The sequence below is a fragment of the Ambystoma mexicanum genome, chromosome 11, assembly GCF_040938575.1.
Source record: "Ambystoma mexicanum isolate Mex_15411 chromosome 11, UKY_AmexF1_1, whole genome shotgun sequence".
In the NCBI taxonomy this organism is placed as follows: Eukaryota; Metazoa; Chordata; class Amphibia; order Caudata; family Ambystomatidae; genus Ambystoma; species Ambystoma mexicanum.
The window spans coordinates 919,838,550-919,865,033 of NC_090934.1; the positions used below are offsets into that span (position 1 = coordinate 919,838,550).

Here is a 26,484-nt window from a genome sequence, read left to right on the forward strand (position 1 = left end):
TTTTTTTGTACTCAAGTTAACTGTTTTTCTTGGGTCAGTTAAAGTAGGTGATTAAATCAATGTGATTGCCTCCAGGGACTCTCCACAGCTGTCCATGGTTGAAGTATCGGATCTGACCTGGCCCAATTTAACACGCACACCTTTCTAGTTCTGGACTTTGCGCATTAAGGGGTCTGTGGGGTTTGTTTCATCTTTCTAGTTGCCTATTTAGTTGACCAGTGGTGTCCTTTAAACACTTTCTGAATGATGTCACAGCATCTTATTGGCACGTTGATGTCATGTCAGGCAGTGAATACTCCATTTGAGTGACCTGACAGCTGTTCCACACTTATTTGCATTCTTTCCTTTCTACAAAAAGTCATATTTGTTAGCAAAGACGTTTATGTGGTTTGGATTATGGGCCAGTGACGGATGTATTCTTTTAAGAGGGTTTGTTTGAGCTGAATTAGTTCTACCATGTAACAAATGTTGTGAACGTTTAAGTTGGTCACTCTCTCCCATAGGAAAACATGCCACGTGAGTGTGTTATTCCGTCATACCCCCCTCGATTCCCGTCTTCCCCTCCCCCCGCTCCACCCGAGGACGAGGAATCCCCCAGTGAAAAGTTTGTAACATCTCCCTTAACACAAGATCCCTAATTGTTTGCTGGATACATTTGAGTTGAACATATTGATATTATATAGGGGCCTTTAACTGTGCAATGCCTGGTTGATGGCCCTATGCTGCCAAAAACACGACCAATGGCATTGCTTGTCTCATTGCTAAGAGGAAGGTAAAAGGATGAGACAAATGCAGAGGAGGAGAGAGCCAAAGGCACGCACAGCAGAAGCCCGCGCTGTAGTGCTGGATCAAAATAGCCTGTGGGCAGGACCACATTTAATGAATGTGGTGGGTGGCGGAATCCCAGAGCCCGCGCAACATTGCTGAGTCCAGGAGGGATGGACAGCCCAAGGGACACATGTCTACTGAAGTGTGAAGTCAAGCAGCCAGAGACGCAGCGCACCGGCATTCATGAGCAACGTCGCCAAGACGATGAACCTCTGCAATGACGGTTAGGACCAAGGAACCGCAGTGCCGCAGCCGCCTCTCCTGAAGAGCAACACCATCAGAATTCAGGTAAGTGGCTAGCCCAGAGAGAAGGGAGGAGGGTGGTAAAGCTCTGAAGCACCCGATGAGGGGGCAAAAATAGTAAGCAACCCACATAGCCAGTGATGCTGGAGCACCAAAGCATGGTTGAGAAGCCCAGCATCACATGGAGGGGGTGGAAAATGTGCAACCTACAAGTCTAGTGCGGCTGACCAGCCCACGCTGGGTTGAACGATCCAGTAACGTATGGATGCATGAGAATTACAAGGAACTGAGACAGGCTAGAGGGCCCATGTGTGGCTAACGGAGACAAGACGAATAGGAACACCCTGCAAACGTGATCCCAAAATAATGATCCCAGGTGGGGATAAGCGCCAGCAGATAGTTCAATGGGCTGAATGGCCAGAGAGCCCAAACTAAGCTGAGAAGCCAAGCCTCTCATTTAGGGCAGAGAATCACGATAAGACAAATCTGTTATTAGAGATAGTTTAACTGAACACAATATCTGTACCAAAATAGCAAGCAGAAGTGAGCTTTTCTGAGTCGTGCTAGGAAAATGCCAAATGCTACTGTGCTCAACTGGTACATTTCAAACCATCAAATCAGTCTGGATGGTTTAGTCGTGGAAAAAATGCCCACTGACTATCCCGGTGGATTGGTGAACATTTATTAGTAAAAAGCAAGCAACAAACCAATGACAGTACGAGACTTTGATGCCTGTGAGGCCCCTCTCCCCCTCTTCTGTGCAGCGTTCTCTTCTACCCAAAGGAATACATGTATTTCAATGGAAGGGGAGGTCCAGACAGGGCAAGAAATCCTACTGAATCAATGTTACAGGCAGGGAACAAAGCCCCACTATGCAAGTCTGTGATGCAAAGTGATACATTAGTTGAGCTGAATATACTCCTCAAAGGTTCACATATGGTCTGAAGTAGGCAGGCTTGTTTTACAGTATGATGACTTTCGCCTGCTAAAGCCACTTTTCCTAAGAAACCAGGAGCTTAAAGCATGTTTACAAATGCCAAAAGGAAAACACATCAGAAGCGAGAGATGTGAATGCGAGCATAGCTACACGGTAGGTGAAGAACCTTCATTGCAAGAAAATGCGCAGTAATGCCTAAAGCCTCACCTCGCATGGGCAATAAGCAATGTTTAAATATGACAGTATGCAGTACCTACTGTGAGAAACCAAAGGGTGTCTTACCTACTAGTCCCTGGGAATCTCTCTCTCAGATGGCCAGGGCACAAGGATCCAGCCCCTGGGGGTGGACGAGTGCAGGAGGATCACCGGGATGAGGGGTCTTCGGTGAATGGGTTGAGACCACCAATAGTAGGATTCTCTAATGCTCCAACTCCCTCCAACCCCCTCTCTGCACAAACACTGGGCTGAGGAAGAGGGCGGCAGATAGACTAACCCTTGCATTTCTCATTGGACATGTCTCGCTAATCGGGTCAGGCAAAGTCAGGCACTTGACTTTAACCACATACATCTGACCCCCCATTAGCTCTCCCCACACGGATAAAAGGCAGAACCTACTGGAGCAGAGAGGTCGACAGAGGGATGAGAGAAAATGGTAAAGAAACCCAGGAGATCACTGCAAGAGGTTGTTGCCTCCAAAGAGCCATGAAAGATATGCAGAGAAGGCCAAATCCTAGACAAGAAGACTCCATTGTGTTTCAAAGGCACCAGCGACCCTCCCGGGTGAACAACAGAGTTGGGGAGGCGAGGCCAAGCTTGTGGTAGTAACCTTGACTTGTGAAATAAAGCTGCAATGACAAGAAAGGAAGGCACACAGCTGGTGAGTTGGTGAGTAACATGATAGGCCGGTGTGTGTTTTAAGAAAGCTTGAAGTTGCAACAGTTTATCTCTCAATTGAAGGCTGCACGCATGTGGATGAGACGTGAAGGAAGGCAGATCTGTGGTGAACTTTAAATTACTGATAACTGTGAAGACAGTGATACAGAATAGCAGAGTTGTCCGGCAAAAGGAAGTAGCCCACTCGAAAGTCTCCACGAAAGGTGAAAGGTTTTGTTATAAAGCAACAAAGTGAATGAACTCAAATACATAATGATCAAGATTAACCCCGGCAAAAAGGGGAAGTGAAAAGGTGAATGTTGAACTTCTGTGCTTATGATAATGAACTACCCAGACCAAGAGACACTGAGGCAAATGAAACAAGAGTCTGAGCTGAAGTCGAAGTAGTTCTGTGGAGGTCTATAGCAAAAACCCGGTACATTTGAACGTCTTCGACATCAGGAAAAGTTCAAAGCCCGACCGGAAGTGTGATAAGTTAGGGGAAGGGAACCCCTAAATAATGTGAATTGAGCTTGGGGAAGGGAACCCCTGCAAGTGCCGTGATTGAGAGGTCCGAGCTTGACGGAGGGAGACCTACGTGCATTTTTCTGTTGAAATGTGAACTGTTTGTTGAACTGAAAAATAACTTTTGAGATCTGAAATAGAGACTTTAACATGATAGGCCAGACAGGCTTCGATCCATGTTTTGAACTGCCTTTGTTTTGAGAACCTGAGCCAGAGTGCGTCATCCTGTGTATGGGGGCCGCCTTACTCTGTGCTGTCCAACGTGGGGAGGAGAGCTGACTCAGGCATTTGTATCCTTTTTGTTATAACACTTAAATACTATAATACTTTTTGTATTGCATACATATTCCCCACAACACACTTTTTGTATAAGAGATAGGGCAGGCCTTGGGTGGTGTTAGTATAGGCTAGTTTGATTTGACTGAAACTGACTAGGACGGTTTTCTTTATTATTTGATGGTAAAGACTTCTTCCTTCCTAGCTATAGGGCACATTTTTCCAAACCCCACAAATGTTATAAAGGTTTTGAAATTGTATATTTTGTGTCAGTGTCCTACTTGTGATACCATGCTTCCTTTACACCACTTAATATTATAATGCAGCAGTTCCAGACTTTCCTCCCACAGTCCACTCCTATGAGACTTTCTTTCCAGTCTCATTTCATACATCTTTCGGGTAACAAACATCACATCTAGGCATATCATAACCTATTATTAAGTACTTGGGCAGTCTGACAGACTTCAGAGCAGGTGGCACATGCTCGATAACAGAGACACTAACAAGCCATCATCAGACAGAACAGCCTTAGAATCATGAGTGGCGCTATGAGTAAGATCTGACCAATAGATGCATCCAGAGGTCCCAATAGACCCACAAACCAAGATCCAAAGGTCCTGGATGCCTCTGGACTAGTGTGAAGGATGTCACAACTTGATTGTGGACTCACCTGTTGAGGCTTTGTGAACTTTCTCTTTGCAGACTCTGGCTGTCCGTGTTTCTTGGAGGTGCGGGTCTTGTGGAGGTAAGGACGGGCTTCTGATGCCACTCTGACGGTAGTAATGGCCAGAAGCACGGAGTTCAGGGGCGGTGCAAAGGCAACCGCGGAAGATCAGTCCTGGAAGGAGTATCGGGGGAGGTGGCGTGAAGCGGCAGAGGTCAAGGATCCGGAAGACTTTGGATATCTTGGAGCAGAGGTAAGTGGTCTAAGGGCAACCGCGGGAGCAGTCTTGGAAGGAGTACCGTGGAGGAAGTGGAACATGCCACGGTTAAGGATCCGGAAGACTTGGGATATCCTGGAGCGGATGTAAGCGGTCTAATGGAAACCGCCGGAGCAGTCCTGGAAGGAGTACCGCAGGGGCACAGTGGAAACAAGGAGAGTTTCTCTGAACGAGCACTGGGAAACAGCAATCAGCCTAGGATTGTGAGCACATTGACACGCGCCGAACCGCAGGGACTGGGCGCTTATCTAGCCTAGCTAGAAAACTACACCGCTGATCAGAGAGCAGCGTCCACCATATTGGGAGGGGGTGGAAGGCATTCTGGCACGTTGTATGGACCAGGAGGTCCAAAGGGGGCGGTGGTGTGGTTTCATGACAAAGGAAGCTTGCAGTGTGGTGAATGTGCGTAACAATATCAGTAATATTACTTGCGACCCTGTGTATGAAAGTGCAGCACTCACTTTTGAGGAAGTTGCTGACACCTCCTTGTGAAGATCTAAAGCCACTTGGCTCTAAAGCACCATGGTTCGGATGGTTCTCTGGATGATAAGGTCAAGGAGCACATTATGCGATTGGCATTAGCAATATCCTCTACTATCCGTGACAATTGGATAAGGTGGTCTCTGTTTATCTTACTCTCAAGGGCTGGTATGAGATATCCTACTGCAGAAACAAAATCTTCCCAGGCAGTGCTTCTCCTGGGACGGGGCTGTGCTGAAAATGTGGCGGCATGATGCACTGCAGGCAGAACAAATCCCATGTAACAACTCCCTCCCCAGTTAATGGGCAGCAAGGGATAAGCCTTATCTCCAAAAATGAAATAAGTTAAGGAATACATAGCATACCTGGATGGTAAAAATGAAAAATTAAGATCAAAGGCAAATGTGACATTATTGATCACTACACTGGAGTTGGTGGACATGTAGTAATGGCACTTGCTAGTTCCCATGAACAAAGGACCTGGGTTGGTATAGCATGCAAGGCCTTTTGCTGGTGGGAGGTGGAGTGCTGTTGGCTTGATACGTATTTGGTCTGAACTTGAAAAAAATTCATAGGACCAGTAAAAACCAGGTGGGAATGTACATCTCTACAGAGTCCTGGGACTTGGGATTGGGTGATCACCCTAGGTTAAAAAGAAACATCCCCCCACTGGAAGGGGATGGATGCAATAGGGAGCTTCGAGGATAGGCCATGAGGTAGATGGGCACAAACCCAGTAGTCAGTAAGATGAAGAATGCAGGCATACCGCCAGGAGAGGTAAGTGTTTTCACTGTCAACCCAGGGATGTGCAGAGAGACCATCATTTTCATGACCTGTTGTACGGAAAGCAGCAGTCGCAGTGAAATGATAATATATCAGTATTCTGACAATTACGATAATAAGTTATAGCCAGATATAGTGTACATTAGGATCAATCCTCAAATATCCAGATTCAAGAGTCAGGTCCTGGCCCCAGCGCTAGAGTTTGTGGCTTAAAGACACAGCTCTGTTCAGTTCATCAGGGCCGGCGATGCGCGGGGCACAGGGCACAAGTTATATAAACTTGCCAAGCCAGAGCTTTCAGTTCAAAGTTTTATAGTCTCGATGAAGTTGCTGCAAGGTAAATGTCACTGTTAAAAGTTCCAACAAAAATCAGGTACTAAACAAAGTTCATAATCGAAAGTTCCAAATAAAAGTTCCAACTAAAGGTATCCAAAATACCAGAGCCGCATGCATATAACGGTCATTAAAACGAAAAGAATGACCAACAGGTGGTAGCAGCAGGGGCCATAATTTGCAACTCTTGGTGAGTAACAGTGGTGGCCTCCACTCTTATCCAGTGCACTGCCACCTCAGAGGGGATTCATCGTCGTTGAGCGGACAAATCCAGGGACGAGTGATCTGGCCAGTTACTGGTTTTTTTCAGAGATACTGGTTCTCTGGAACTCTTCCACAGGATTGCTAAGCGTACCTTTTGGGGGGTAGCGTTGTGAGATCCAGAAGGTGGTATGCTAGAAGTGGGGCCTGAATCGGGATTATGCCCTCAGGGGCTTTGACGGACTGACAAAGGAGCCTTGGAAGGAGTACCTCACAGTGTGGAAGAGGTTGTGAAGCTGTGGGTCCTGGTCAGCAGGTGATCATACTGGGCATTTGAAGGCTCTACCCTCATCCTCTGGTACTGGCAATGCTGTGCTGGAAGGGTCTGACATCAGCAAATGACCGGCAAATGACCGGCCGTGTCACTGGGGCTAAACTGAGGAAGAACGGTTGCAGTGGAGGTGATGTCATCGGCTAGGGTGGTAATGTGCTGCAAGAATTTAGGCCGGGATCCCAGCACATTTAACTAAAGTGTTCGGAATTAGGAGAACCTGGAATGGGCTGTGCCACCTGGGCTGGAGTGCAGATTTCCACTGATGGGCATTCACCAGGACCAAATCTCCTGACTGTAGAGGGTGACCGGATAGAGGAGCTGGTTTAGGCAGGGCTTCACGGACTAGAGTGTGGAGAGATAGAACAGTTTTAATCAACATGCAACAGCATTGAAGTAATGTATCATCCTCTAAAGGAAAACTTTGTATGTGGGGGACTGCTGGTGGTGTAGTTTCCATTCTCATGGATCAACCTGTGAGGATTTTGTGTACCGACAATTTGCTTAGAGCCAGGGGCAGTGCTTGGGGCCCTTTCAACCTTGTCTCTTTACACACCCTCAACTTAAGGTCCCTGTTGTAGCGTTCTACATGTGCGCTAGTCTAGTGGTGATAAGTGTAGTGTAACTCCTGAGCTGTTCCTCGGGTTTTGCATACTTCTTTAATAACCCGACCAGTAAAATGGGTGCCTTGGTCATTGTCTATGCTAACGGATAGTCCAAATCGTGGAATAAACTCTGCCACCAACTTTTTTGCCACTGTAATAGCGTCTGCCTTCTTACATGGGTAGGCCTCTTCCCACCCAGAGAATACACCAACCAGGACTAAACGATAAGTACAATTCATGCAAGTGGGGAACTGCATGCAGCCTGTCTGCACGTGCTGGAAGGGACCCTCTGGCACTGGACACAGAGACAGCCTCATGAGTACTGCTTTCCCAATATTGTGTGTTACGACATGTATCACAGTTTCCACAATAAACTTGAGCCATAGATACGAAACCAGGGGCCATCAAATCTCGATTCAATACAGTAATCTGCTTTTTTACCTGAATAGGGTAAGCCATGAGCTTCACAGACCATTGGGTGCCAACAGGTGGCTATCTGGGGTAGGCCACAAGGAATCTACTCCCAACTTAAATAACGTTGGGTCCAGTTCACCTTTTATGATTAGGGTGGTCGGTCTTGAAGGTTTGCCAGACTGAAAATGGAAGCGATCGGCTATTGTAGGACTGCAACAGAAACCAGAACAACATTAGGAGCCAGGGGCCTGTTTAAGGCTGCTGAGCGAGCTACACTATCTGCTAGTGTATTTCCTTCTGCTGTGAATGTCTGGAAGGGACCACATCCTTTACATTTAACAATTGCTAAAGCTGCAGGGAGTAACAATGCATTCTATAAAGCTGACGCATATTTTCCATTCCTTATCGGGTTTCTTGTGGATGTTAAATTTCCATTTTGCTTCCAAAGGACATTGAAGTTGTGCACAACCCTATGAGCATATATGAGTCTGTACAGATCATGACTAAACCGGACAAAGGCATGGGTGAGGGCTTTGAGTTTGGCGACCTGTGCAGATTTGGCCATGGGCAATTGATATGTTTCTAAAACAGCATGGGAATACACAGAATAACCAGCGACCAATTCCCCAGTTTCTGGGACACAGATGCAAGAGTGAAGAGGATCAGATCAGGGTTCAACAGTGGAACATCTGATAAATCGGCTCGGGTTGTGTAAGTGTTTCTACAACAATCTGATAGCCATGCTGTTGCCCCTCCTGCGGGGTTGACGGCAAAGAAGCAGGGGTCAGGACTGAACATTTGTTCAAAGTTACATTAGGGGCAGAAATTAGTGACTTTTCACATTGGGTGAGTTGGGAGTTGGATACATGTTGTTTTCCCTTTAAGCAGTAATGGCAATACGGCATGGGGAACTGCAATCATGACAGGATGACCTTGTACCAATGAATCCTTCTTTTCTATCAACAAAGCAGCAGCAGTGACGGCTTGCAGACAAGCTGGGAGTCCTGCGGCTCCTGGATCAAAGGCTACACTATGATAGGATATGGGCCGATGTTTATCACTTTGTAATTGGGTCAACACATCTTGAACAGACCTGTTGCACTCGTCGCAGTGCAGCACAAAGGACTTAATATACTCCAGCAAACCTAAAGCAGAGCTGTTGTGAGTGCTTGTTTAATGGTGACAATGGCATGTTCGGCTTCCTGAGGCCATGGCAGAGGCTCGGGGATCAAAATGTGCATGAGGATTTGAAGGGGCTTAACTATAGTTGCATATCCCGGGACCCACTCTCTGCAGTAACTGACCATCCCGAGGAACCCTCTCATCTGTGTTCTGCTCTGGGACTTGGGGAACTTCTTGGATCACTGTAATCCGATATTGGGATAGATGGCTTTCCCCAACTGAAATCCTATAGCCCAGGTATTGGACACGGGGCACAACTGTAGCTTGTCTTTAGATGCCTTGTGACCTTTTTTCAGCAAGCGCGGTCAACAGAATGAGAGCGTCTTCCTCAAATGATTCCATGGAAGGGGAGGCTAGGAGCAGATCGTCTATGTATGCACCAACGTTGACCCTCCTGGGAACTGAACCGAGTCAAGATCTTTCTTCAAAATTTGGGAGAATAGGGAAGAGTTCTCTACATATCCCATTGGAAGACAAGTGAACATATATTGCGTGAATGTATGAGTACATTTGAACAAACACTGGCTGTGCCACGTGGTATAGGTATGGAGAAAAATGTTGAACACAAATCTGCAACTGTGAAATAATTGGCTGTGTAGGAAATGCATTAGAGGATAATAGCCGGGTTAAGTACAACAGGAAAATCTGGTAGCATGGCTGTATTAACTGCACGCAAGTGCTGAATAAAACAATGAACCTTTTTATCTGTTTTTTTTCTGGGCAATTGCAGGGACAGCGCATTGGTATGATAATACCTTGTTGGAGAAGGGATTCTATTACAGGACGATTACCTTCTTCAGCTTGTCAGGAAATAGGAAAATTAGGTACACATGGCAGGGGTTTGGCAGGATTCAGAGTGATTTTTACTGGTTTGGCATTAGCCATATAACCAGTGTCATTTTCATGGGTTGACCATACCTGGGCCGGGACTAGATCCAAAAGTGCCTGTCGTGATCAGGGAGTGTCGGCTTGGTCTTCAGAATCTGAATGGGTAATTTCCTGTATGCTGCCAATGCCTCATGCTCTCTGTGAGAAGGGATATCAAGGTGTACACCATAAGGGCAATAGTGAATAGAGCAACTTACATTAGACAATACATTTATTCCAAACAAATTTGGGGGAGAATAGGGACGCAGTGTTAAGTATTTCAATCAGGCGATACACCCTGGTCTCAGCCTAGTATGCAGCGCACAGCTGAAATGCTTATTTTATTATGTCTATTGGTTCAATATTTTGAGTGATATATCACTCATATCACACCACTTCTCAAATGCCCCTGGTCACAATGGACCAGGAATCAGTGTCATGATCTCTGCTTCCAAAAGATCAGGACTTGCCCGACTCCCTTGGAAGCAGACCCATAACCCCGGTTCCGAGTGCCAGCCAGTCCCAATTGGGACCTTTTGGACCCTGTCCTGGCGCCAGTGGCACCAGGCTCATAAAGATGCCCAGTCCCAACGCTGGAAGCGCCGGGCTCATAATGCTTGGGTGGACTTACCTGCAGCAGACCATGCTGCTTACTTACCTGCCAGTTGAACCCCTGATCCTCTTCTGTTTGGGACTACTTTTCCTGTTGGGTGGGGCAGGAGCCACTCCCTAGGTTCAGAACACTGGAACTCTTCTGGAAAGCAGGAACTCTTTTCTTACCTAGGCGTGGCTGTGGAAGGAGACACCTAAGCACTACAGGAGGCTATTTAAACCACACCCGATGGATGAATCTTGCTTTGCGTTATTCTGCATTCTCTGCAGCAGAACACTCATCGTGTCTTCTGCTTCTGATCCTGGGCCTAAGGGAACAAAGGCTTACCATCCTGGAATCCAGTCTTCAGCAGCACCTGTAAAGACAAAGAAAGAACAGGTTAGCACTACGGTCTTCAGTGGCAGCGCATCTCTTACCTGGTCCATCGGCTGTCTCCAACGCCTCGCGCTGCATTCCGGCATCTGAAAGACAAAGGCTTACCTACTCTTCGCATGCTCCGGAGGTCTTCGCACTGCATTCCGGCATCTGAAAGACAAAAGCTTACCAGCTCTTCGCACGCTCCGGAGGCCTTCGGCGCTGCATCCCGCATCTGAAAGAAAAAAGAAGGTGCCTTTAAAGACATTGGGCAACTTTATTACTCACGTGCCATTACTCCTTCCCATGCCGAATCCAGTGGGTATTCCAGCACCCTTCAGCTTCTCTAAAGCTCCCAACTTGTACCTGCAAGATAAAAGGGACAGTTAGTGCGCATCGTGAAGCAGGCTACAAGCGCTTACTTACGTGCTTCCAGGCGCTTCTATTCCTCACGCGGGTTCGATCCTCAACTCTCATCAGCCCGCCATCCGCCATCGCCGGAACCCTGCAAAACAAGAGATATCATTACAAAAGACTTTTAAGACATTTGAAGTGCCCAGAACTTACCGTTCGTGCAGTTAACGACGGACAGCAGTCCTCTGAGGTCAAGAGCCCTGCACCCTTATCCAGTGAAGAAACTGGTTACGGCACCCTGCCCCGAGGAAGATGGAGAGCTCGGCGTTCACTTACCTAAGACATCTTACTCTTCGAGTCAGACATACAGTGCACAGAGGTCCAGCCCAAAGAGCCAACCGTGGGTTACACATCACCTTTGAAGATACGGCATTCACCCAGTCAAGACCGGCGCCTCTGCGGGAATCAGGTGAGCGTTACAATCAGGCTGGTTGGTAAAGGTAATATTTATTTATTTAAAATTCAAATAAAACATACTTTTTAATAGGGACCAGCAATCACCAATGTGGTGACAATAACAGATAAAAAGGTATGTAATGCACTTAAATTCACTCTTTAGCAACACAGAAGGAAAACACCAGAGAAAAGAACACTTTTGGCTTGTTGGCAAAGATAGCACTTAAGTTAGAATTTCCCCCTGCAATATTCCTCAACCCACAAATGAGCAATTCTAGTTAGATATAAGGAAGTAGCAGGTAATTGGGAATAAAGAACAGCAAACAGAATTTGAATGCAATCTTCCCATCCCAAACAAGAGAGAAAAACAGGTTTGAAATCTTACACTTTAAAATGACATTTCGGAAATGGCTGGGTAAAACCATGAATTTGTGCAAAAATCCTTAAATCAATACAAATCTTTATGGGAGCAACATTGGAAAGATACTAATAATCATGAGCTATAGTTTGAGCAAAAGTAAACACTACTTAAATCTTAATGGAAGGTTGAAATTAATGTAAAACAAAAATCACTTTGCAAAATGTTCAGATTACCGCCTAAAATTAACCAAACGGTTTTTAAGAAAAATGGCTGAGTGCAGTTTTTAGGTTGGGATGTAGCTATACGTCTTAAGTATACTCCAGAGTTGAAATTAGGTCTCTAGCTATTAAACCGAGTGAGTTATGCAATGTTGAATGAGAGGCGTTTTTGCAAAATAAAGGCACGAAAAAGAGAAAAGAAATCAATTTTTATAATGACAGTTATACTATACACTAGAGCATTCAAGCTAGGCTACCAGATTGAAACACAGGAAGCTCTAGAGTTGATCTGCGGAACCAACCCCAGCACCTCCACACCCGCCCTGGTGGACCCAGTCCGATTACTAGAGGGAGGTTTGAGGGTTTAGGATTTCACAAGACAAAATTATTTAAAGAAGTTAGCACTAGTGGAAAGAATCAAAGGCAGGGTTTCAAGAATGATTGTGACAATATTACAGTGATCAGGATGAGGATTGGATCACTTGGATATGGGGATGGAACAAAGAAAGGCAAGGTATGCTATGATTTTCTATGCCTCCTATCAATACTTACAGTCCACTTTAATTTAGGATTTTGGACCGTCAAGGGTTCTGGTCATCACACGGATCGGCTCTAACTAAGGACAGCCGGGCAAATCTGGTGGAACAGGGTCAGCTGGGCGGTTCTGGTCACCGGACTGCACTCAACTTGGAGACTGGAGATCAGTGGGATGGTGAGTTTTCAGCAGGCATTCATTTAGTAGTAGCAAGCCAGACTGGATCAAGATGCTTCCCGTGGGTTTTTGGGACTGCTTCAGAATTTGAGGCCTACCTGAAAAGGGGTTCAGCAATGCAGAGGCCTTGGCTTTGCAGTAAAATTCTGGAATCAGGATAAGCAGGATGAAGGAATCAGGAACAAATAAGATGAAGAACTCAGGAACATGACGCCACACACGAAATCGGGAAGAAAGTCAGGAATCGGTGTCTTTGTGTGCTGTCAGGTTCCCTTATCTATCATGCCAAATGACATCACTAAAGTATATGGCAGGGGCAGGCTTACTGTCCACACCCATAATGCTGGGATTGGGCAAGAGCATAGTTTCTGCCTTGCTCTTCACTGAATGGATCACAGAAAATGATGTCATGTTCATGGTGTTACTTTTCAATGTCTAGAAACCTCCCCTAGCTACTGGGATCAAAATCTAATTTCTCCACGAATTCATATTTATATAGTTATAACATCTGAGAAAATCAGATGCACAGGTTACATATTTTGTGGGTCACATTTCAATCCAAACCCCAAGTCTGTGGGACCCGTTTTGCCTTTCTGCTACATTTTGGCAATTTTAACAATGAAAGATTTGGCCTTAACTTTCCCAACTTTGTACATAGATCGCAATTAACCCTGGGACATGTGTACCAACTGTTATATTCGCAACATTAACACTTTCTGCGCAATCGGTCATTCTTTATAACTTATGTTCCTTATGCAGTAATAAGTTCTACCAAGTTTTAAAATGAATAGCATGAAATTAGATTTAGAATTATGCACTTTTCACATTTTTCCTCATTCTTGCTGCAAAGTTAAATGTCTTGAAAGTTCAGTTACAAACCAACAGGAAGTCTATTGACACTAAGCAGGTTTTTTTTCTTTCTTTCAAATGCAAGCAAATGTCAATTACTTTGAAGCAGGATGAGGGGCCTCTCTTTTGATTGACGTTTCTTGCCCCTCCCACTTGAAGAGTGAGAATCATAGCCTGCTATTGTCCTAACCTGGGGCAAAGACGAATGTCTGTTGCGACTTGGGAAGTCCCTTTGTCCTGGGTATTCAAAGCCTCCAATCTAGCAATTAGACTTTCCTGTGCCTAGCAGTTTGAGGTGTCGCCCTTTCTCAGGGCCAGCAACTTGCAGAGCAGGTTTTTTTTATATAGTTTGCCAACTCAGCCTGGGTTTTAGCTTTGATTTTCACCTTTTAAATCTTGACTTGAAACCTATAGAATTAAAACAGTTTATAGGTGGATGTTTAACAGTAGCAAATCCTTTTACATTTTTAAATAATCAAGCCTTTACACAACAAAATATTTTAAAATAGGCGATTTTGCTCTTCATTCAAGAAAAAGCACATTTAACTTATTTCTTTAAATTCGGTTTCCATCTGCAGCAAATACACAATTTGGGCAGCTCTAGTCCTTTCCTTGAGTGCTGGAGTTCTTTGCAGCATGGATACATGTATCAGGCATCTGTTTAGAGTCTTTCTCTGGACAGCTGATTATTGATACTGTTGGAAAGAAATAGCTGTGTTTGACCGTGTAAAATGAAAACACCTGGTTGATTCTACAAAAATACTTTTGACAGTAGCTGTCATTAAAATGAGGCCCGGTTCCTCTGAGACACAAGGAATGATCCTGGGCATTGCAGGGCCATTTAATCACAGTGGTTCAGGAGGAATCGATGAATTTAGCGCCAAACAGCACTTTGAAGGTTGAAAAAGATGACATTTTAAAGAGGCATTTTGGGTTTTCAGCAATGTAATGCTGCCTCTTTCACTTCGCTCCATGTAAAATGTTGCAGAGCTCACTGGCATACTCCTGCAGTGAGTACTGTGTTCCACCCCACCTGAAATGTGGGTTGGCAGGGCAGTGCATTCATTTTCTGGTTGTTACAAACACGCGATTTCGAGATCTTTGCACGCACAAAGTCAGCAAAGCCATTTTGTGCTGTTTCTTGCACCAATGCAGCAAAGTGATGTAGCTTAGCACAACTGAGTGGGTCAAAATATTCCACATCAGCAAGAATGCATGTTGGTCAGAAATTGGGCCCATCATGACCATACGTGGGGCAGACACAGGATGGGGTATTGGGGTACCCCCTATACCTACAGCATCAGGTATTTCATCAGAATGCATCATTTGTGGAAACTCAGAGGCTTTTGGTGTTGAGCGTGATGCTCCTGCTGTCAACCACACCTGAAATCTTTTGACCAAACGCAGAGGGCAATGGAATCAATCGGTATAAGTGGCACAACATGTTCAGAGACCCGTTTGCAATCCTAACTATTTGTCTGAAGTGATGTCAGTGGAGCTGCAACCTAGTCATTCTACATCTCGACCGTCATACTGAGGCTGACATGGGCACTCTGCTTTCCAGTGTCCAAACTCCTTGCAGTAATTAGACTGATTCCTGTACGTGTTTCTGTAATACGTCTCGGCAGTTTACCCCAATTCATGTGATTGGGGTGCTCCTCTCCCTCTTCACCGCCCTCGCATTAAAATACCAATACGCTATTTCCTCTTTAGGTACCTTGGGATGATTCTTCCTTCCAGAGGAAAAATAGTGTGTCTCATCCCACAGAATCTCCTCACCACCCTGGGCCCGATCTCCTCCCAGGTGATCCTCCCGCAGTACACCACCCCCAGGGTTAGGATCGGGAAGTTTCAGAAGTTACAAAGTAAGCAGTAAGGCGGGTCGGAAGCGGCGGTAGGCAGACCGTGCGGCTTGACTCGGCTTCCTGCTAGGTTCCTTCCTCTAATCTTCTCCTCTCTCGTCGGCGGTCTGCTGCATGTTGCTGCATTGCTGGCGGCGGTTCGCCTTTCTGTGGTGAGACATGGGGGCGCTGTGATCCTAGGGAGCACTACCCTCGCTTTGCATCCTGTTATCCCACCTCGCATCTCAGGCACGGCTGCAGCAGATCTCTATACGGTTGGAGAGGACGCGGAAGAGCGCTGACCGGGATCAGAGAGGCTGCAGGGCGCCTCCTGATGTGGTAAGAGTCCGCTAATTTTGCCAGTTTGCTGTCAGAGGGTTGACTTCGGTCCCTTTTCTGATAACCGCCTAATTTGTATTATAGCCTTACATGAGTACTAGGGTGACAGACCCCAAGAAGCCTGGGGCTAGCTCTAGATCCAAACGAGCCCTGCGGGGTACAGCAGACACCATGGCCTTATCCCCAATTATTATAGGGTTCGGGGGCTGGAGGTCGCAGCTCTCAGTGAGCGTAGGAGATTGCGAGTGCTTGGTAAGCAGAGCAAACTCCCTGCTAAAAAATGGATTTACATGAAGACCCTGCCTCCATGCATAAAGCATCAGGATTAACACAGGCTCTAGATAGTCCTTCTGTGAGGAAAGATGATAAGGTACAAGTACCCCAAGCCAATATGCAAAAAATTGGCCCTAAAGTCCATCTGACGCCACTATTGTCCACTGATGTTCCACACTTGGCAACAACGGAGGTACCTCCAATCACACAATACCCCACTCTTCAAGGGGGAGCTATGCCTAATTCACCTCAATTGGAACCCATAGGCCTCTCCATTGGTCCTTCCCAGTGGTCTGAGCACATGGCTAATATTGCCAAATAACTTTTTGCATGTAAAGACCCATTTGACCTTGGCATATTGGCAGAGGCTCTGAATAACTGGGCATCGAGCCCACTGCTACCTACGGTGAATACCGCCTCCCAGACGCACAGGTTCACTTTTACAGGTGTCCTGCCACAGTCCTCTTTCGTGAATGCTTCCTGCCAAGCCACTATTCAAAAGGAAGTAACGGACCAAGGGACCCAAACTGACTGGGATAGTAAGGACTCACTTCAACCTATTGGATCAGTCGTGGGTTGTAAGGAAAAGGTACCTATTCCCAATATAGATGGTCCATTGGAAAGTCTTCCCTTGGTGCCGCGACGTGAGTCGAATACTGCACACAAAGAGGAAAATCAGCCAACAATCTTGAACTCTAAATTGAAGAGAACACTCTCTTGGAATTTACAGCAGAATAAGTTACAAATGCCAAAAATAAAGGACGTGAATTTATATGATTTTGTAATGGACCAAAGAAACGTTATTATAACCAATGTCCAGAAGATTGAAGATAAAGAATCTAAAGAAGCCTTGCGTAACAATGTTCTAGCTTGGTTACGTCAAAGAACAGGACATGGGGTGGTTAGACGCTTGGACTTAATCATCACCCGCAGGATAGATCAGAGCGACTGGTGCTCACAATCTAATAGTGACTGTATCATAGTCAGCTGTGGGGATAGCACCCTACCTACTTTTCTCAAACGTATGTAATCTGATTCTCTAAATGTTACAGCCTCTCATTAGACTTCCTCTCTTGTACCTTCCCTTTTATTGCTATTCTGCTATCTGATGAATGTCCCAGAGTCGTCTTTGTTAAGAGTCTGCTGCTCACTGCCACAGTGTTTGGCCTTTTTTCCCATATGGAAATTGCTCCCAAGCCATACTTTTTTTTTTTTTATGTATTATTGTCTGTTTGTACCTTGTACACGCCATTATGCCTATGGGTCTATTGTGTGCATTATAAATGTAATAAATCTAAATGTAAATGAGGTCTTGGGTAGGGCTTCAGTCAGGGATCTGTAGGTTTCTTCACACTTCCCTCCTGTATCCTTGGATATTCACAGCAGTTTTCAGATTTCTGAATTCATTAACCAGAGAAACATTTACCCTAACCCGTTTCAAAAAATGCTTATACTAGATAGAACAATCCACTGACGCATTTGCCTGTGTTCACTTACCAATGATTTTCTATCAGCACTTCTTCCGCATCTGCTCTGTCGACCTTCCCCGAGTCTCTGTGCCCTCGGCCAGCTTTCTACAAGCACAGAACAAAACCCCACTATAGATGTCTTTGATACCAGCTGCATTCATACATATTAAGACTGTGTTATCAGGGAGGACAGTACAAAGTGATACATTAGTTTTGCTGAATATACTCTTCAAAGGCTCACACACGGTCTGAGGCAAGTGATCACGCTTACAGTAAGATGACTTCTGTCAGCTATAGTTGCTTTTTCTTCGAAAGCAGGAGCCTAAAACACACTTGCATATACCAAAAGGGAAATACGTCAGAAACAAGACCTGTTAATGCAAGCATAGCTACACACTAGACCTGCATTGCAAGAACATGCACAGTAAAGCCGAAAGCCGCACCTTGCACAGGCAAGAAAGTGTTTAAACATGGCAGTTTGCAGGCAGTGCCTACTCAATATTACAATGCAGCAGTATGCTAGGTGGGTGCATACAATTTTCAATTCCAGACTTTCCCCCACAATCAATGACACCTGAGATTTTTACATCCACATTTTGGCTTACCTCCGATCTTGTAGGAATTCCAGATATGAAGTAAGTGGGCCTCATCAGTGAAGAGGAGCTTCCGCCTTGTTAGTTCTGATGATATATGATGTTATATGATCTGGCATTTATAACGCGCCTGTACACAAGTGTAGGCGCGACAAGACAAGGAGGGGGAAACAAGGGAGGACAAAACAACGATCGTACTAGATCTTGCGTCATTCAGATCGTGCAAGCTCAGGGAAGGGGGGAGTGGAGAATTGCAAGAGGGGTGTAGGGGGAGGGGAGAAGTGCAGGTAACAGTACAGCCAACAGGTGGCTAAGTGCCGCTAATCAGACGGTGCAGCCAGCGGGTGGCTAATAAGTGCAGAGAGTGGGTGGACTGTAGGGTTACAGATGGAGACCACAAGTGCTAGGGGGCAAAGAGGCAGTGCAAGGTGTAACTGGATAGGCAGGGACCTGGTCCTAACTTCAGAGGGTAGCCATATAAGCCAGGTGCATGAAGCAGAGGGGTCATCAGCATACGAGAGGAAGAGAGAAGTCGGAACCGAAGAGGAACGTTTTGAGTTGCTTCCGGAACCAAATATGTTTCTGCTCAAGCTTGAGAGAGGCCGGGAGGCTGTTCCAGAGGGAGGCCCAAGCCGGAGAAAGAGATCTGCCCCCAACTCTCTGCTTGGAAAAGCATCTGACCTTCAGAGAGTTGGAGGTGGATGAGCGGAGAACTCAAGAAGGGAGATACCTAGGAAGAGAGAGTTGGAGGTATTGTGGACCCAGGCCCCAGAAAGCCTTGTGGACAATGCAGAGGGTCTTGAACTTGAGCCTTGCTACCACTGTGAGCCAATTAAGATTTCAGAGCTGGAGAGATACGATCCCTGGGTTTGTGGCCAAGGACAAGTCTTGCAGTCCTGTTCTGGAAGAATTGTAGAGGACGTAGAGTAGAGGCAGGAAGATTTAGAAAGATGATGTTGCGGTAGTGCAGCCTTGAAAGGCTTGATGATTGACTCCGTGTCCCTCGTCATGCCATACCACCTCCTGTTCTGACCCAATGGCAGTGTGTCTTCAAGTGACCTGTGCAGCAAATACAGTGGTCCGATTATGCTCATTTGGGTTTTAAGGAATACTTTCAGAACCAAGTTTGTCAGAAACGTGAGTTGTACTTGGTAGGTGTTTAGAAAAACTATAGTTCTGGAAAAACTCTAATTCACTTTGGTTGGGAGAAAGCGGCAGGTGTGATGTACAGTAAGGCCTCTCTAAGTATTAATGAAAAAATCTGCTTGCTCTAAGAAGCGATGGATGAGCACACAGACTGGATATCTGGATTCCATACATACACTATTTTATTACATTTAAGAGTAGGGTCTTTTGTCAAATGTGTTCTTCTGGATAATTCAAATAGGGGTTTTATAAGGAAATAAATCAAAGCCTTTTTATACACCTTGTCTCTGCGTGATGAGGCTTTTCTCTTTAGGGGCATTAGAGTCATGGTCCTGTATTTAGATTGTGTATGTCCCATCTATATTTGTTGTTTTGACGTAGCTTTTTGAATATTATATAATTATTTTTAGAATGCATTTAATGGGCAACCCGGAGTACATTTATGTTTTAAGTCTGTGAAAGATTAACATCTGCAGTTAAAAAACATAGATAAAACTTGTATTTATGTTATGTACCTTTTGAAATACGAATAACATTGAAATTAGATGATTGGCTTGTCATTGTTTGTGATAAGAAACTCATAGATTGAGTCTGGTCCTCAGTGAAATTTCAGTTTGTGGTAACTCATGCTCCCACTCAGCCTAAGAAACGAAGACTCTCTCACAGCGTTGAGAAAGGCGCTAAAACCCAAGCTATTCAACTAGACTGTACCTGATTGTTTCTAAGATTGTTCCTCTGTAACCATGGAACACTTCCACATCATTGTCTTCTTGAACCTGTAATTTTGCCTTCTGAAGTACCTGTCTTAAATTGTATCTAAGTGAATATACTGTAACAGCGCCACAATGCCTCTGGGCGCTTTATAAATCTAAATAAATAAATATATTATACACCCCGACCCCACAAAAAATCGATTTCAATTTCACATAACTAAGCAATAAGCTAGCCCCCTGAAATTATTGTAGAGTCCCTAGAATGCTTGATTTTATTAAAATTATTCATACCGTTTTTCCCATTTTGGTGGAGAGGTTCCTTCCAGACTCTGGTTCTCCAGAGCAAAGGCGATGAGATAATAAAGGGGTGGGATGCTGTAATTTTCCATTGCCACCTGCAATGTTTAAGCATGTTTGCGAGTTTGTAGGTGTTATTGGGTCTTGATCACTACTACTTCTTAACAATGTTATTCTAAAGTTAATCTCCATCAACGGAAGAGGCTGGCTGCACATGGATTTCTCTACAAGGTTTCCAATGGGCTCCCAAATGAGCACCACGTTTGTGTAAAAGCTGCCAGGCCTAAAGGCCCTTCTTAGCACCATCAAGAAAGGATATGTCCCTGGGCTTCATCCCTACCCCCACTGTCACATAACATTGTTTTCTCAAACTGTACCAGCTCTTTCATAACCGTGCCTCTTTCCTTTTGCAGGATGGATGAAGGATGTCAGGAAAAATTCCCCAAATGCCCAAATTGGTGAGCCTTTGTACATCTTTGATGGCATATGTTCTTTTTATTGGTCTGGGATATGTAAAATAAATGCTATGTATTTCAGCACATTTTAGATCTAACCAATTGTTAAGGACATTTTTGGAAATGTTGTCTGGTGAGAGCTTAGAAAAAGCAACCAGTAGTGTTAGACAGGGTTTCCTCCATGTTAGACCTGACTCACGGTGTGAAATCTAACAGGACAACAATGCGTCAGTCTTAGGATGGGAGAGGGATGGTACCAAGGTACATCTAGACACACAAAAAAGGAAAGTCACAAAGTATAATTACTGAAAAATATACTCTCTCATAGGTTTGTGCACTGAGAAACATCTATAAAGAGATGAGATCTTTTTAATGGGGAATCTAGTATAGTGTGTTTAGTTGGTATAAGAAACACTAAACAGCAAAGAGTTTACAAGAGAACCAAACACCTTTTAAAATTAGTAGCTCACACTTTAACATGCTTGAGAATGTTTAAATACTGTAGGAGATACTTTAAATGTTTCAATAGTTCACACAAGTGAATAAGTAAATTAGACAGCAACATTCAGAGTCATATAAATGACAGACCCCATACCAACAAGTATAGAAATGACAGAATGCCCCCATCACAACAAGTATTCTGTACATTTTACCACAGATAATGTGTTAGCTCAGCCGGCTGAGTGCATGCTGGTGTAATCTGAGTGTGATTTGCAGGTTCAAATCACGGCAAGGCCAACTCAGCCTTTCATACATACTTCAAAGTTACCTCCCTGATCTCTACCCTCCACTACGGACCTTGTACTATTATGTTGCTTTTGCACCTTGTTACCCCTCTCTTACTATGTACTGTACTGTTTTCCCTGCTCACCAAGTTGTATCACTGCCGTGATACTTGCGGGTTTGGGCGATGTCAATAAATGCAATAAATAAAGCTCCAAAAATGAGTGCAAACTTCAGCTGGGTGATATATTTGATGTAAATATGTTCTCTGTACATCACTTTGGCGAATGTACTATATAAATAGCATATCATTACACAAATCCCCCCCATATAAGTGCAATTATGTTGCACGCATCATGTTATATTCCCCATGTAAGAATATGTATGTTGCCTTTGACCTTAAACACCAGTAAAATAAAGACCCAAGTCAAAATAAGGAAACATGCGCTCCCCGTGAAAGAACACTCATCATGTTGCCTTTGACTTTAATGCGAGTACAACAGCCTATGCCACAGTAAGACCCAGCCAGGTCAGCCCCACTGTAGTATACTCCCCCCAACCCACCCCTACTCCAACCCCACCATCACATAAAAACACTCACGTTGTCTTTCCTTTGCCGAAAAACGGCAGTAAAACATGCCATGCTCTTGTCAAAAAATCTCATGCTCCAATGCCGCTCCTCAGGTACACAGAGATATGGAGACATTCAGACACATGCACCCACACAGCTGATCTGTCATTCACACGATCACCCAGAACATTTAGACTGTGCGCTCATTAACACACGCAATCACACCATCCACACTGCATTCATTCACAGGTGTGCACTTGTAGACAAGGCCTAGCATACAAACATACAACCACCTACACACTCCCTTGCATGCATGCACGCATACATTCATTCATTCATCCATGCATGCATATATACATATAATCCCCATATGCACACAAATATACTTTTTTTTTGTTCATGGTAATTATTGAAAGCATGGGCCATGTAAAAGCTGAGCCAGCAGTTAAGCCTTTAGCTGCAACATGGGGGGTGGTGGGAGTCCTACTGATGGGTAGGCAGGGTTTTGTCCTCAGCCTTCACTTCAATGCCTGTTTTCTCAACTCAGAGAGCAGTTTATTTGTTTAAATACACCGCTCTCTGAGGTGAGAAATGTGACCGGTTCATGCTGGCTGAGCCCGGGCTGGGCATAACAGCAGTGATGACTGCTGTGTCAAAGGGGGCGGGGTGGGGTTTAGCCCTCCCAAGCCCAGGGGCCCGGGAGGGCCCATATAATCCATGCCATAGTGATATTAACTGGCCATTGATAGTAGCAAGTGCAAACGGTGTGAGTGCCTGGGCATCTAATAGCAGTGCCTTGCAATGCCTAATACGTCTACACAAGCCAGAATTGTTTACTTTGCCAATACTTGTTTTTAACAGGACTTCAGCACTGGATACGCATAGTGTTTAAACATTGGGTGCCAGACCTGGTTAAGGCACTTCTATTACACGAGTAGCACGTTTACAGCACAACTGAAGTAATTAATACTCAGAAGATAGCACATGAAGGGCCTGCCAGTGTTTTTTTCAAAGCAAAGTTTGATGGCAAAGCTTGAACAAAGAGAGCTCAAAGAATTCCCATTAGGAGATGATTCGGCGGGGGTTAGGGAGAGGGGCAGGGTACTTGGTTGGAGGGAGTATAGGGATTAGCATAGCCATGGGCAGTCAATGAGTGGGTAAATAACCAAACAACACATTAAAGCTTTGTTTCCCTCCTCATATGCCATCTCTCCCCATCTGTACCCCTTTTAGGGGGCTCTGCCACATAATAGCCTAAACTAAAAAGGGGCATTTAAAACAGGAGCCTTGTAAGGCATACTCCAACTCATTGTAGGGTTGGGGTGTGGCTTAGAGTGGTCTAATCTGCCTCTTTTTAGCCAAGTAAATATCAGATTTGGCAAAAAGGTCAACGGACAACACAGGATAGTGGGCCAGTCAGAGAGAAAAAGCCAAATCTAGGAAATATGGCAGTAGTGGTACTGCAGGGCATGCTCCGATGTGAGGAAATGCGATACGTTAGAAACGTGGCACGGATGTGTGGTAGTGCAACATAGGAGCAAAAGAAAACATGCTAGTTAGACAGAGTGCAACATCTTTATTTAGTTTTGTCAGAATGGGTTGGGGATACAGACCTATCAGGGCAAAGGGTCTTTCCACAACAAAATAGGATATTGTTCTGCGAGAACACTAAGAACAGAGTCAGAATGGGATTTATTATGTTATTCCAGTACAAATTTGCTAGCTTATAGCCCACCGGTCCTCCAACATGCTTAGTTCTAGTTGAAGGTAGGGTTTGGGTTAAACACCTACAGCTTCACGGGGCATTAAATTAGAACTCATAAAGGTTAATTCCCTATGATAAATGTGGCAATCCTTGGAGAGACACATTTTGCTGACCATCCTAGCAATGACATCACTGATCTTTCCCAGGAATCCCAGATTCCTGAGTGGTCTTGCCGCCCCACCCCCCTGGTGCCACACACATACCAGCCTCAGGTGGCTCTGAAGTGTTTGCCAGGAACCACTCGATCCCTCAGTCAGCGCGCAGCCCAGGTCTCCTTTTCAGAGCCTGGAACACAGCCTGGAAACGCGAGCCAAAGCATAAATGTACGCGCTCAGGCTGTGTTTCCGGGTCCACTGAGCATGCGCAAATCGATCAATGGGGTGCAGGGACACCATGGATCTCTGATCTGACTCCAGTCATTCCCCGGCCGTGGCAAAAAAGAAAGCTTTTTTTTCGCACTGAACTGGGCATGTTGTTGTTCATGCACAGTTCAGTGTGAATTATTTTTTTTTCTTGCTTTTTCGCTGGGTTCACAGATGGGGGGGCCAGCATTTTTATAAGGGTGGCAATGCCCTCCCCCCTACCCTCCCGGCCGCCCCTTGGTGGCACCCCTGTACTGAATGAATGCTATTTAATTAATTTATTATCAGAGGTTAATGAACTGATGCTACCTAGCTACGTATTTATTCTATGTATGAGATATACATGCCCACCCACCCCTCCACAAAGGTTACTGAATGGATGCTATTTAATTATTTATTATCAGATGTAATTAGTTGATGCCATTTAATTATTTATTTATGAAATTCAAGCTCTCAATCCTCTGGGGCACTGAGGTTTTTGAGGATGAACTTAAGGACTCCAAAGGTGCGAGTTCAGAGGGCAGTGCACAGACTCTGTTAAGGCGGGGTACGGCTGGAATAACAGAACAAGAACAAACAGTGCAGCCTGTAATAGACAGCTATTAATACCATGGAGCAAAGGTTTTGGGTACCAATATAGCCTTGGAATCTCAAAAATACTATCAACCCCTACTGTTGGTGGGGAAGGAGAATGAGGAAGTTCCATCCCGAATTTCAATAAGCCTTTGCATGGTTTAGTTAGCACTACCGATCCCAGCATGCCTTACTTCACAAATCATTCATCGGTCTGAAAACCCATAAAATCAGAAACCGCTGCAAAGCACTACACTTAATTTACGTCTGTGAGGGCTCTGCATAAGGAACAGTGGGACACAAAGGGGGGGGGGGGATACCTGGTGAACAGTGGGAGGAACAGGGAACATGGAGGCCTGGGGAAAAGAGGTGGGAGGGGGCACATCCAGAATGGAGGAGAGTGGGAACACCTGGGAATGAAAGAAGTGTAAACATAAATAAAGGTGTTTGATATACTTTCCTTAACGTGTCCTGCCTACTGATTAACATGGTGTTGCAAGTTATTCATGTATTAAACAGAGTCCATAAAGAGAGTCCAAATTCATTCATTCATATAAAAAAGCTGCTCAAGCATCGCCAAATAAATAAGGCTATGTCTGTTGATATATCCCGGTTCTTAGAGGCAACGGTCAGTCATCAGGGCTAACCGACCGTAGGGCAGGGCCACATCCCACACAGAGTACCCGGTCAATACTAGAGGCCTGTAGGAGGTAGGTCACATTATTATTCCCCTGGGTTCATCTGCACATTTGTGCAGTAAGGTGCAAGTACCCCGAATCAGTTTTCCCTACAGGTTGCTGTGAATTCCTATGTGAGGAGTTAAGGGCAGAAACACCTTACATTTAACTAAGGACAGAGGGCAAATTCTTCACGCAAACAGAGCTTGGTCAGGCTTTCTTGGGCCTGTGGTCCTCTGCCCTTTCCTCACTCCCCTACAAAACTCTGCCTTCTCACTGGGAAACAGTAACTTACAGTCTCTGGAGTTTATAGTGCCGTACACTTCTTTCTTGACTTTGTGCAGAGCCTTTCTTGTCTTTATTAGATGGGTTACAATGTATGTTGTTCTGATGTACCTGGCACCGCCCCTTGGTGCCATTGGCCATCTGATTTTGGGGCAGTGTTTTACTTTTCAGAAACGTGTACGCACCTTAGACTCACGTTCCCTATTACACGGCCCCAAATGTTGGACTCGGGGAAGCAATAAACCACACTTAGACTAATGGATAAAGGAAAAATGGCTCGTTACAGGCCCTTTATTCACAAACTTTATACATACACACACAACTAAGGCATAATATATGATAGATTAGACATAGACATAAAACATGAACGTCACCATTGGTATGGTTGCAGAAGGAAACTTAATCTTGGCCCTCACAGCACTGCTTAGTCCCAGAGCAGGTAGGCAGAGAGATCACTCGTGCTAACGGGGTCTGGAGTGGAGCGTCCTCCCTCTCAGCGAGACTGCATAACCCGGGGTTCCAATTCTCTTTCTTTTCCATGAGGAATACCTCTCCTCTTTATGGGGAGATCCCCGCCCCTTCATTGTTACCAGACTGCCCCCGGCCTAGGGACAGACCGCAAGCATGGGGAGCAAGGAGTGGAAAATTCCTGTTAGAAGTGGAAAA

At 45.1% G+C, this 26,484-nt stretch overlaps 1 protein-coding gene across 3 annotated transcripts in view; it reads left to right on the top strand.

Annotated features, from left to right (window-relative positions):
- Positions 1 to 26,484, top strand: part of CHID1 (chitinase domain containing 1) — a 1,865,353-nt gene that overhangs the window by 290,154 nt on the left and 1,548,715 nt on the right. For all 3 annotated transcript variants that reach the window (XM_069624010.1, XM_069624012.1, XM_069624011.1), the window contains one exon: positions 20,821 to 20,865. In XM_069624010.1, coding sequence (XP_069480111.1) covers positions 20,821 to 20,865 — 45 coding nt within the window. The remainder of the gene's footprint in view (positions 1 to 20,820; positions 20,866 to 26,484) is intronic.